The sequence below is a fragment of the Phodopus roborovskii genome, unplaced genomic scaffold (assembly GCF_943737965.1).
Source record: "Phodopus roborovskii unplaced genomic scaffold, PHOROB, whole genome shotgun sequence".
Classification (NCBI taxonomy): Eukaryota; Metazoa; Chordata; class Mammalia; order Rodentia; family Cricetidae; genus Phodopus; species Phodopus roborovskii.
In genome coordinates, this window is record NW_026126480.1 from 15,503,699 (window position 1) to 15,516,645 (window position 12,947).

Genomic DNA, 12,947 nt, shown 5'->3' on the forward strand with positions numbered 1-12,947 from the left:
TGACAGATTTAAAGATTCCTCATGGAAGGCCTTAACCTCCCTGGGAAGCATAAAGGGAATGAGATGGAGGCTGAGGGAACAGGGGAGGAAGGGAGGGTGAAGGAACTGGGATTGACATATAAAACAAGCTTGTTTTAAATTTAAATTTATAAAAAAAAAGATTTCCTTAACCATCCACCCTCATCTCTACTACCTCCAACTGCCAAAGGAGCTCACACTCCCATTTACCAGTTACAACATGGGAAACTGGGCCCTGTGCCTCATCTGGACAGCATAGCAAAGCTGACCTTGTTAATGGGACAGGGGTGAGTGGAACTAAGAACATGAGCATAGAAGATCTGATCCTACCCTTTATTTACCAAATAGTGGCATGAATGGGGCAGAGATGCCCCCTCTCTGCTATGCCAGAGGCAGGTGGGAATGCTGGCCCTGAGGTCATAAAAGCAGAGAGCTGCCCCTGCTCCTCATTAGTTGCCACATTTGGAGAACAGGCCCTGTACCTCTCCCAGGCAGCACAATAGAGCCAGCCCTGTTGGTAGAGGTGAGGGTGTGCAAGCCCTAAAGTTGTGAGCATGGCAGAGCTGCCCCTACTTGTTACTCATCTGTCATGCAAAGGCATGGGTAGGGGACAGCTGCCCCTGCTTACCCCTCATTGTGGCAAAGGCAAAGAAGCCAGCTCTCTGCCTTACCTCCTGCAGCACACAGAAAAGTGGACCCTGTACTTCACCTGCGGAGTTCAGCAGAGCTAACCCTACTAATGGGGTACAGATGAACTTCCCCAAGAAGATGAGTGTGGGAGATCTGACACCACCCCTCATCTGCCATATGGTGGTGTGCCTTGGGGAAAGACGTGTGCATGCACACACACACACCTCCAGCCCTCACCACCTGTGGCAGGTGGTAGAGCTAGCCCTGAGGTCATAAGAATAGGAAAACTATCTAGCTCTGTCCCTCATCAGCTGCAGCACTGGGGAGAGTGGCCTCTGGTCCTTACCTGGGCAACACAGTAGAGCCCTGAAGGTGTAGGTGTGAGATACCAACCCTGAAGGCATGAAAGCAGAAGAACTGGATCCACCCCTTGCTCATTGCTGCAAGGAGTGAACTCAGCAGGGCTGAGAGAACTCACCCTGGTGGTGAGGACAAGGGAGAGCTTTTGGGCTGATCAACCCTCAACTCCCCAGGTCCTGAACCAGGATTATGAGTTGGCCCACACCAACATCTACTCCATCTGTGACCTGCTGGAACCCATGAGAGGGTCTGACATAAAGCTGCAGGATCTCCACCACACAAGGCAACAACAGGTTATCCAAGAAGAGTCTCGGTGAAGTCCTAACATCAACAGTGTAGAAAAACCAGAGGCCTCAAATTAGACCAATGACGCTTAACAATGAACACTTGCAAGTAAAGATGAATGGATAAAAGGTTTATTGTGTGATGCACTGAGTCATATCACAACTTCAATAACAAGACTGACTTTTCCTTTCTCTTTTTTCTTCTTAAATTTTATTTTACTTTATTTGGAAGGGGTGTGAGGGCAGAGAGTAGAAATGAAGGGACAGGGAAATGAATGGGATGGAGATGCATGATGTGAAAGACACAAAGAATAAATAAAAAGAAATTTTAAAAGACTTATTTAAGCACATTTGATTCTGTTAAATGCTATTATTATAAAACATAGTTCATAGGGTACATTCTACATAACTATATAAGGAACATTTATAAAATATTTGAAGACAAAGTATACTTTTATCCAGTTGTAATGCATATAATATTTAGAGTATGATCAATAATAAAAGCTCAATATAAAATTAATGTTTAGTAAAAATATGATCAATTTTAGAAAAAGATGTTTAGATGTAATTATTCAGTCTAAGAAGGTTACTGATGGGAGGGAGAGGGAACTGGGATCAATATGTAAAATAAGAAAAATAGTAATAATAAAAATAAAACAAAGAAACAAAAAAGAAGGTTACTGGCACACAAATAGATGAGAATGCAAGTGTTTATTAACTCACTCCTCAGTATCTGTCAGATGCATTTCTGGTGCCATGATGGAGGCTAAAGAGAAAAAGAATGAATAAAACATAGGTGGCAAGGACAAATTAACCATACTGAGGTGGTTAAAGTATATTTGTTGAGGACAGTGTGAATACAATGCAGGTAGTGAGCAGTTAGATCCGCCTTGATTAATATTCAGGAAAGTTCAGACAAAACATTTCTTTAGACATTGACTCACACATATAATATTTTAAGGGATTTTTTTTAACACTTTAGATTTTCTTTTTACTGGGGACAGGTGAGCCATGTCACAGTGTGCATAAAGAGGCCAGGATGCAACAACTTGCAGGATTCTGTTTGCTCCTTTTCATCATGTGGATCTGCAGGATAAAACTTGGGCAGTCAAGCTTAGTGACCAGATAGTTCCTTTACCCATGAGACCAAGTTGTTGGCCTGCATGTCACATTTTAAAATTCAACATAGAATCTTGTTATTTTTACCATTAAATAAAAATTAATGTATATAAATAAGGTATGTTTGTTATTATAGGAATGATAAAACAAATTACTCTGTTTATGCTTCAAAACAAGCCAAGGAGGTAGACAGAAGAAAGACTGATACCTCATTTTACATGTGAAAAAAATCAAGATGGTAAATTATCATTTCACTTTCTCCTACTGGGGCAGTGAGAGACTCAGAGAGGTAGGAATCATTTTCCAACATGAAGCTCTACTTTGTAAAAAGTCAGCATTGGCTTCTAGGTTTGTTGATTTGTTCAAACTTTGTTTTCTTCTCTTAGTTACTTATTTTTTATTCCTTATGCAACCACATTTCACTTAACCCTTCATTACTAGTCTCAAAGATCCCATCTCAATGGAAGGATCATGGCGAGTCTAATGTAGATGGACAGAATGGCACAAAACTATTGTCACAGACAGTTTCTACTCTTTGAGGAGAAACATATCTATGAAGAGTGACAGAACAAGAGTTATAAGCAAAGGGTCCTTCCCTTCCATGAGGTGAAACTAAATTCTGATATACCTCTGGTCTCCCATGTGTGGGAAAACGTTCAAGGAATCCTAAAATCAAATCAAGACACCAGAGATTTACAACTGTTAAGACCCCAGGTATCAAGTCACTATTGCTTTAACTTCCATGGTATGGATGACACAGCCCAACAGACCCCTATCTGTGTCTCTATCTTTTTCATGCACATCCCTTGAAGTCTCACAATGTCACCATGTATTTTGGTATTAGTGTTTGGCTTCTCTAGAAAATAATATTTACTTTTTGTGATGGGAAAACTGCTATTGGCTATCTTAAAAACAAGATTGCTTTCTGTCTCTAAATAAAAGCTAGCAAAGTTAAGTTCTGAATGTGACCCCAAATGGTATTGGCAAGTACCAGCTTAATAATGTAGATTAAACTTCTTATCAGTGAACCTGGAACATCAAGCACACACCTCAAATCTCCTAGTTAATCTCACCCTATTTTGGTGCCTGACTATCTATACGTCCAACACTAGATCATATACCATTCCTGTCTTTGCCAGAGTCACAACTTGACCCTGAAAAGCATCTTGAGAAGTCTCCGGCGAATCTCCTTTGTCTTAATGGAATAGATGATAGGATTTAACATGGGAGGCACAAAGAGATAGAGAATAGACATGAGGATATGAACTGCATGAGGTAAACCAGCCCCAAAACGATGCACAATGGAAACGCTGACCATGGGCACATAGAAGATGAGTACAGCCAAGATGTGGGACACACATGTATTGAGTGTCTTGAGTCGCTCCTCCCGAGATGCAATAGCCAGCACTGATCGCAGGATAAGCACATAAGAGATGAGGATGAGTGCTGAGTCTAGGCCAAAGGTGAGCAACACAATCGACAATCCATAGTGGCTATTGAGGGAAACATCAGTACAGGCCAGTTTAATCATGTCCACATGTAGGCAGTAAGCATGGGAGAGGATGTTCTGAGGATGGCAGAAGGGAAGTCTGTGCAAAAGTACTGGGAAGACCACAATGAGAACAAAGCTGCGGAGGACTGTTCCCAAGCCCATTGCCACAATACGGGCATTGGTGAGCACTGTGGCATAGCGCAGTGGATTACATATGGCTACATAGCGATCAAAGCTCATGGCTAGAAGAATGCCAGACTCTGTCCAAGAAAATAGATGTATAAAAAACATCTGGGCCAAACATGCATTAAAGTTGATCACTCGGGCATGGAAACAAAGGGCAGCCAGAACAGTTGGCAAAGTGGAAAAAGACACACCCAAGTCATTCACAGACAGTAAGAACAGGAAGTAGTACATGGGCTGGTGCAAGCTCTGCTCCTCCTTGACAATGAGAAGGATCAAGGAATTGCCTACAATGGAGATGGCATAAAATAAAAGGAAAGGGAGGGACAGCCATGGCTCCATGGCTTCCATTCCTGGAAAACCTGTCAGAATAAAGCTGGGAGCCTCAGAGGCATTGATCCTGAAGTTGCCCATGAGAGAATAGTGTCATTTGTTGCCAGTCAGATGGGTGTTTTGGAAAACTACACCATGTGTCCAATACTGCTACTATCTCCACGGAGGGAAAGGCAGAGCACAGTTTTTTTCATTGTGATTGCACATATATTTGATCTCTGAATTCCACTGAGCTATAGAGTTGTGAAACTCTAGGTACGTAAGAGGCTTCTTTCTCAGGCTATTTCAGAAAAATAAATTGGACTTTTCAAGGGAATTGATCATCTCATCCAGTCTCCTGAATATAGTTTTTATGATCATTCAGCCAGCTACTTCCATATGCCTCATACTTCATAACCATGACCTAAGATTATCTATAGGAAATTAAATATCCATTCTGAAAAATAAGGAAATAAGTGTCAAAGTAAAGGAATTAAATTACTTCTTGATAAGGAAGCTACATGGCTAGAACTTATATTCTAATCCAAATTCAATCCCCAGGTTTTTTCCTATAAATTGATAAAGAAAAACTAATCACATGCTTTTATGTTCATAACATACAACTGCTGTTCCTCTATAAGAATTTTGAATTTCCCCAAGGAATAGGAGGTAATAAATACTACCTTACACCAGTCCAGTGAGAACATGTGGCAAAAGAGTGACATGCATTTCATTTTACATCCGTTTAGGTCCATCCATTTGAGAAAGAAAGTGCATTTAAAAATCTTTTGTAGCATTTATATGTCAAACTTACAAACCTTTAATGCCCTGTAAAAAGTGACTTCTGGAGTTTTGGGGGCCCAGATCAATTTCTGTGTCTCACAAATAATCATTAACACGTGTATTCATCATTGCACAGCATACTTTTCCCATATTTACTATTCTATACAACCCTCAGGAAATGTGATTTTCTTACGTGACAGAAGTCAAATATTGCATCAGGTAATACTAATACTAAATATCTGGAAGAAATTACCTGTTGGGGGACAAGGGTTTGGAAAAGAGTCTCAAGTGAATGAAGGATGAGTTTTCTGGGAAACTGCATTAGTTTTGAAGATGTAAGAAATCTAAAATCATCATAACTAAAAGCCTGCTTATTCAGAAATAAGAATAGCACTCATGTATGTTACTGCTGTAAAGATGAAGAGGCCTAGTGGCCTTGGCTAACACTAGCAACATTTCTGTTTCTCAGTAATTTTCCAGGTATTTACACCAAGGAGCAAAATAAAAAGGAGTGAAGAAAGACAAGAATAGAAAGAAAAGGGAAGACTGAAATCAGATGGTTTTGCTTATTTGTTGTTTGTTTGTTTGTTTGGGGGTAGTGTTTGGTTTTTGAAGACAGGGTTTCCCTGTGTAGTTCTGACTGTCCTAGAACTCACTGTGTAAACCAGGCTGGTCTTAAACTCACAGATATCCACCTGTCTCTGCCCCCCAAGTGCTGGGATTAAAGGTGTGCACCACCACCTCCCAGCAATTTTTTTTTTTGCTTTTATTTTTTAAAGAGGAAATAATATGAAAAGGGGTAAGGTCAAATAAAGAAATGCAAGATACAGGATGCAAGTTCAAAGAAGAAAATTTAGGAAGAGAACAACAGCAACACTGAAAATAAAGATTAAGAGAAAGACAAATAACACCAGGAACAGCTACAAGGGGATTGCCTCAGCAGGCTTCATGCTCCTGGCATTATGTACTATACTCACCCCAGGCCTGGTGAAGGATATAGAACCCATATTCATGCCAAAGTTCTCAGGAGCCACCTCTCAACCTCTGAGCAATGGAGAGTCTACCCCATGATCTAATATTCTTCAGCCTAACACTGTTGGGAATAGGTTCTTCACCACAGGATCCTGGTGTTTACCACCCGCCATCTATTCCCTTGGGTACCTCAGAACTCTGTGTGGAAAATGTGACAAAAGTCCCTCTCCTCCCAGTCAAGCAGCACTTACATGCACCTGTTGTATGTTCTCATGACTACTAGGGTTCTGAAAACAGTGTCAAATCAGAGTCTGAGTACTCAGGAGCCCAACACTAATAAATGCTAATATACAAATATAATTCATTCTTCCTCACCTCCAGCTAGACGGAGTCCTTTCCCCCAAGCTTAGTTCCCACACTTAGTTCCCAGGTGAGGAGCAGAAGCTCTACTGTAGGGCTCACTAATCTCATAGACAATAGAAACAAATGCTCATCAATGATGCCCTGTGTTTTCAGTGTCCTCAGAACCTTATCAAAGCTGAAGGACATTGTCTTACTTAATCTTCACAACCAATTGCACAAGCTAGGGATCCTCCTACTTCACACATGAGAAAACTGGAGGCCCAGAGAGTCAAAATACACTCAAAATTATCAGTACCAAGTAACAAGGCTGCTTTCAAACACAGGCCATTTGTTTACTCACTTGCACCACAATGAATTGAACAGTCCCGATAAGGCAAACCTTCATTCACAGCATGGGAACACTAAGGCAAAGGGTTTGTAAGTTGGAGACTGCTCTTGTTGAGGCTAAGGCCTTGGCCAGCGTGAGAGAAACATAGTCACACTCTGCCTCCATAAATAAATAACCCATTGCTATTTCATTTAGTGTCTTCTAGTTACACTCAGTTTGCTGCAAATGACCATAATTCATCCTCCTCCCAAGCTGAATTAACATTCTATCATGCATATATGGTACATATTTTATATTTTTTGTTTAGCAGCTTCTGGGAACCTGAGCTGATTTTGTGCCTTAATTGTTGTAAATAGTGCAGAAATACACATGTGTCTCTTTTTTATGCAGTTGTTATCTCTTTTGGAAATACATATAGATAGGAATCATAAGGTGGATTTATTTTTAGAATTTTAGGACTGTATTAGTATCTCTAATAGACATGCTGGTTCACATTCTTGTCAGGAGTTATGAATCCCTTTCTCTCCCTATACTCATCAATATCAGTTGTGGGATTCTTACTACTTCTTTGAGAGTTTCACAACAATGTGTTTTAATTATATTCAACTGTTCCCAGATCCACACCCTCTTCCGTACTGATCTAATTTTCTTTTTTTTTTTTTTTTTTTTTCTTTCTTTTTTTTTTTTTTTTTTTTTATTGTTGGTTGTGTGGTTTTCCACTGGAGAGCAGTCAGCTTAGCAAGGCCTATACCCTTAGAGAAAACTGTCTCTCCCTCTTGCAAGCAGGTGACAGTTGTCAATAGTTCCATGGTTTCTGTGTCTAACTTCTCTCTTCATACTGAGACTTGGTCTAGTTTGGGTGTGTGCAGATTTTTATATGCTGTTTCAACTTCAGTGAGTTTCTATGTGCAGCTGCCCCACTACTTGGTCTAGAAAATAATATTTAGTCATCTACCACCTCTATTTCTTACACTCTTTCCACACACAGTAGATCTCTGAATCTTGGAAGAGACATGGGGGAGGGGTCAGTCCTGCAGATCCAGTGCTTCAGGATCTCCACAACACAGGGCAGCAACAAGATGTCCAGGAAAAATCCTAGTGGGAGCCCATCATCAACAGTGTAGCAGAGACCAAGGGCCTTGAAATAGATGAATGATTCTTTGTGATAAACTTGTGCATAAGAAAAATGTATGGATAAAGGGGTTTACTGTGTAACTCACTGTGTCACACCACATCTTCCATAGTGAGATTTTCCCTTTCTCCTTTGCCCCCACTCCTTTTTTTCTCTTAAATTATATTTTGTTTTATTGGGGGTTAATGAATGGGACTGGTAGGCATGATATGAAAGACATGAAGAATAAAAAAGAAAGTAAAAAAAGGAGTAACAGATTTATTCATGATTCATTAACATTAGTTATATACACATTGAAGGGGAAACATATTAATGTATTTCCTCCTTAAAAATCTACTGAGATTTGTGAGATTTTAGTGTTGGGTGTTGCCTTTATTAATATGAGTACCAACAGAGCCAGAGTACCAACATGGCTCACACCTATGGCTTATAATCTGAAGCAGCAAGAGGTCCTATACTGAAAAGAGCCTTGAACATGATTTAATATTCTACTGCTATGTTTCTGAAACATTAATAATTTCAAGACATATTTTCTGAAATGAAGGCTAATGGTCAGGGAGCATTTACATATCCATGATTATACCTTAGAGATGACCTGAGTCCATAGAAACTATAACATACAATACATAGGAAACTGAGTGGCACAAACATCCTTATAGAGAAAGGGAGAGAAAAGAAGGAAAGGCTAAGAAAATTGCATTTAAAAAAATGCAGAAGATGGAGAGGAAGAATTTTAGGACCCAGTAGTGTCAAGGGCACCACAAGAAAGCCCACAAAACCAACAAGTCTGAGCTCATAAGAGCTAACAGGAACTGAACCAACAACTAAGGAGCCTGCATAGGACTGATATAGGCCCTCTGCATATGTGTTATACTTGTGTAACTTGATCTTTGTGTGGGATTCTTCTTAATAGTAAGAGCGGACTCTTCATAGTGAGAGCTTGGATGCTTCTGACTCTGTCACCTGATTTGGGGACCCATTCCTCCTGCCAGGTTGCCTCATTCAACCTTAGTGGAGGAGGAGGTGCCTGGTCTCACTGCAGCTTGATATGCCATGGCTGGTTGATATCCAAGGAATGCCCACCTGTACCTGAAGAGAAGCAGTGAAGGAACAGTGAATAAGGGGGCATAGGGAGATGGGAAGGAGGGCAAGCTTAGGATGTAAAAACAAGAAAAAAATTTAGAATGCCAAGTGTTGATTCAATATTTTCCTCATACATAAATCCCCCCAGGGTAAACCTCCCTTGTTGCTTTTTCCTCTTTTCAACACTTCCCTAATATTTTTCAAAAAAGTAAGAATCATGATCAAATCCTGAGCAGGTTCTCTGAGTTTTAGACTTGAGGATATCCCAATGTATTCACAACCACATCCTTTGAACAAAAAGGGATGGAATTCAGAGTTATACCAAATACAATGCCTAAGGTTATAAAACTGAGTCTGGATAGACAGTTATACCCAGACCCAGATCACACACTCACTATATGCCCCTACACATCGCCTATACACACAGCTGTTCTACTGCTCACAAGACTCAAATTCACATGACAACGCACCACAGTTGAAGCCTAGCATTCCCATGTATGATTAAAATATTAGAGTCTCTAAAAGAAGTTGTTCAAAGAAAGAATTTGGATTCAATTGCTAAGATCTAAAAAGCATCAGGGGACAAAAGTCATTGCAATTTGTAGCAAGATTACACAGAACAACTTCAAGAGCATGCCCCATGACAGAGCATACTACTACTGCAACTCAGTATCTGCTTCCAAGTTTCCCCTGAAATACAGATTTTTGTCTACATCCATTTCCATTCATGCATTCATGGCAGAGCATCCTCCCTACAATTACCATTTGAAGTATTCTCCTGGGGCAACAATAAGCTAAAAAGAGAACATTGCAGGAAGACTAGGCCTCTGATTTCCACTGCCCAACTGTTTTTCCCCTAGGAACTGGTTATCAAAGAAAATCTTCCAAGAAGCTCTCTCTCTCTCTCTCTCTCTCTCTCTCTCTCTCTCTCTCTCTCTCTCTCTCTCTCTCTCTCCATTTATCTGTCTCTTTAAAATGGTGGTGATTTCAGAAATGTGTACAGATATTGTACAGAGTATAATGGGAGAATAACATTGGAATTCGAGTGCTGACCCTCTAAACCTCTAAACCTCCAAACCTACAATTAAATGAAGTGAAATGCTGAAGTTTGAATAGAGAGCGCTGATTTCAATTCTGACCGTGCTGTGCTCTGCATCTCATCACTTCATTTTTGTGAGTTTGGACCTATTGGTGAGATCAAGGTAAGATTAATGACCAAACTTCACCACTCTGGATGGTCTAAGTTATTTTTTTTTTAATTTTGAGTACAATTTTATTTGAGCTAAGAGAAAAACAGCAGGTTAGTCAACCTGCGGATATCAGCATCTGCCAGAAAGGAGATGGAGAAGAGACAGAGAGAAAGCCATGCCTTTTGTAGTGAGTGCCAATGAGCTGTTATGGGGCAAAAGAAGAACATGGCTTCAGAGAAAGAATGAAAAAATCCAAAATGCCAGGGAAGGTATGTTTACCTTTTGGACAATCCCAAAAATGGAGATAAAGAGAACTTTTTAAAAAGAAAGAAAAAAGGAAAGAAAGAAAAGTAACATTCTCTTCAGTCCTGTCTCAGAAAAATGATCAGGCTGCATGGCAGAAATCCCATAGTGCTGCCTGATGGGAGAGAGGCATTGACCTGGGATTAAAATTTTTAATCCCATTACTCAACTATTTTCTTCAGTGCCAAAAAGGTGTATGAGATAGGCAGACCAAATGTTGCCACTCTCAATTCAGAAAGAATTAAAAACCTTAGCAAGGCTGTAAGGTTCATATGGTATCTAAAATCAAAGGGGCAAATGAGCTGAGGCTGGTATTCCACTGCTGTATGTTAACATGACACAGAGATTCGAAAATAACCATACAAAATTCATACATTTGAATTAAGGCTCAAATGTCTTCATACCTAACAAAAAATTATCTGTGGATATATGATGTGCCACTAAAGGAAGACACATACAATACTCACTACCCTTCCTGAACAAAAATACCTCATTCTTTAGACTACCTTTGCTGTTGGCAACACCAGGCTTATCCATTCCCTGTCTACATGTGAGTCTGTTTGCATTTGGTATGCTACCTGGTCTTCACATCTAGCCATTGTCCTGGTGGGTAAACAGGGCCATGCACTAGCTTTGCAGTAGCTGGCAGTGCTGTAGCAACATTTAACATGTGTGATGTATTTCATATGTAAATTATACATACTCCTGAAGTAATGGATATATTCGAGTTGGCTAACACATAAGATATAAAAACAAGCTCTCTGATATATAATTAGGTAGGTATTTTCAGATGTAGAAGGTACTAAAACATGGAGAAATTGAGCCAAATGGGCAATGCTGTGTTACTATGAATTACCAACTAATTGTTTTAGTGAAGCTGATCAAAGGCTAGGTATTAACAGTGTCAATGAAAAGGTCAAGAATAGAACTGAATAAAGACAATCCTAACCCACTAGGATTTTTAAAAGGTAGTGGATAAAATAAAATTAGAAGGTCACTAAGAACCAGATGAGACAGCAAATTTCAAAAACCTGAGAAGAATGCAAAGGCAAAAAGAAAAAAAAAGACAGTTGCCAGGCTTGTGATATAAATTGAAAAAAGAAACAAGCAATATCCTAAGCTGTGTGGGCAGAAAAGATACAAATTGTGTGTGGGATGTGACAGGAGATAAATAGATGTGGGTTAGGCTGATCAGACAAACATTTAGTTTGATGCTTGGGTTATATTTTCAATGCATACCACCAAAGATGAGCACATAAAGAAAAACTTGCTATTTTGACATTATCTTCTCAGATACTCAATATAGTTAGTGGACATAAATATTTTATTTTTAAAAAAGTTTTTCATAGAAAGACCATTATTTCAGGTGAATCAACCACATACCTTGTGCTACAAGGCTGGTGTAACATTTCTTCTGTCAAGAATGTCATCCTCCAATGCTAATGACAGTCTCCCAGATACTCTCTTCCTCACTGGGATCCCCGGGCTGGAGGCTTTCCACATCTGGATTTCTATCCCTTTCTGTGTCGTGTATCTGATAGCATTGCTTGGTAATGCCGCTCTCATCCTTGTCATTGGGACAGAGAGTGCTCTTCATGCACCCATGTACCTCTTCCTCTGCCTTCTCTCATTCACTGACCTGGCTCTCAGCTCTACTACTGTACCCAAGACACTTGCTATTCTGTGGCTCCATGCTAATGAGATTTCCTTTGGTGGATGCCTAGCACAGATGTTTTGTGTCCATTCTATCTATGCTCTAGAGTCCTCCGTTCTCCTTGCCATGGCCTTTGATCGATATGTGGCTATCTGCAACCCACTGAGATATACAACCATTCTCAACCATACTGTCATAGGCCAAATTGTCTTTGCTGGGATAGTCCGCAGTGTGGCTGTTGTATCACCCTTCATCTTTTTGCTGAAACGACTGTCCTACTGTGGTCACCATGTCATGGCTCACACATACTGTGAACATATGGGTGTTGCTAGGCTTGCTTGTGCCAACATCACTGTCAACATTGTCTATGGGCTGACTGTAGCTCTGCTGGCTGTGGGCCTGGATTCAATCCTCATCGCCATCTCCTATGGCTTCATCCTCCGGGCTATCTTCCGTCTTCCATCTCAAGATGCCAGGCACAAGGCTCTGAGTACCTGTGGCTCTCACCTTGGTGTCATTCTGGTTTTCTACACCCCTGCTTTCTTCTCCTTCCTCACCCACCGCTTTGGTCACAACCGAGTTCCCAAGCACGTGCACATCTTCCTGGCTAACCTCTATGTGCTGGTGCCTCCTGTGCTCAATCCCATTATCTATGGATCACGAACCAAGGAGATTCGAAGTCGGCTTGTAAGACTGCTTCGCTTGGGGAAAGGCTCAGTATTAATTCTGAGCAGAGGTTGA

The 12,947-nt window shown here is 40.4% G+C and overlaps 2 protein-coding genes across 2 annotated transcripts; one reads left to right on the forward strand and one right to left on the reverse strand.

The window, feature by feature from the left end:
- Nucleotides 1–3,552: 3,552 nt before the first annotated feature.
- Nucleotides 3,553–4,500, reverse strand: LOC127227662 (olfactory receptor 51I2). Its single transcript, XM_051192017.1, has one exon. The coding sequence runs from the start codon at nucleotides 4,498–4,500 to the stop codon at nucleotides 3,553–3,555; it is 948 nt and encodes a 315-aa protein (XP_051047974.1).
- A 7,469-nt stretch (nucleotides 4,501–11,969) lies between these two features.
- Nucleotides 11,970–12,947, forward strand: LOC127227598 (olfactory receptor 52D1-like). Its single transcript, XM_051191979.1, has one exon. The coding sequence runs from the start codon at nucleotides 11,976–11,978 to the stop codon at nucleotides 12,945–12,947; it is 972 nt and encodes a 323-aa protein (XP_051047936.1). The 5' UTR covers nucleotides 11,970–11,975.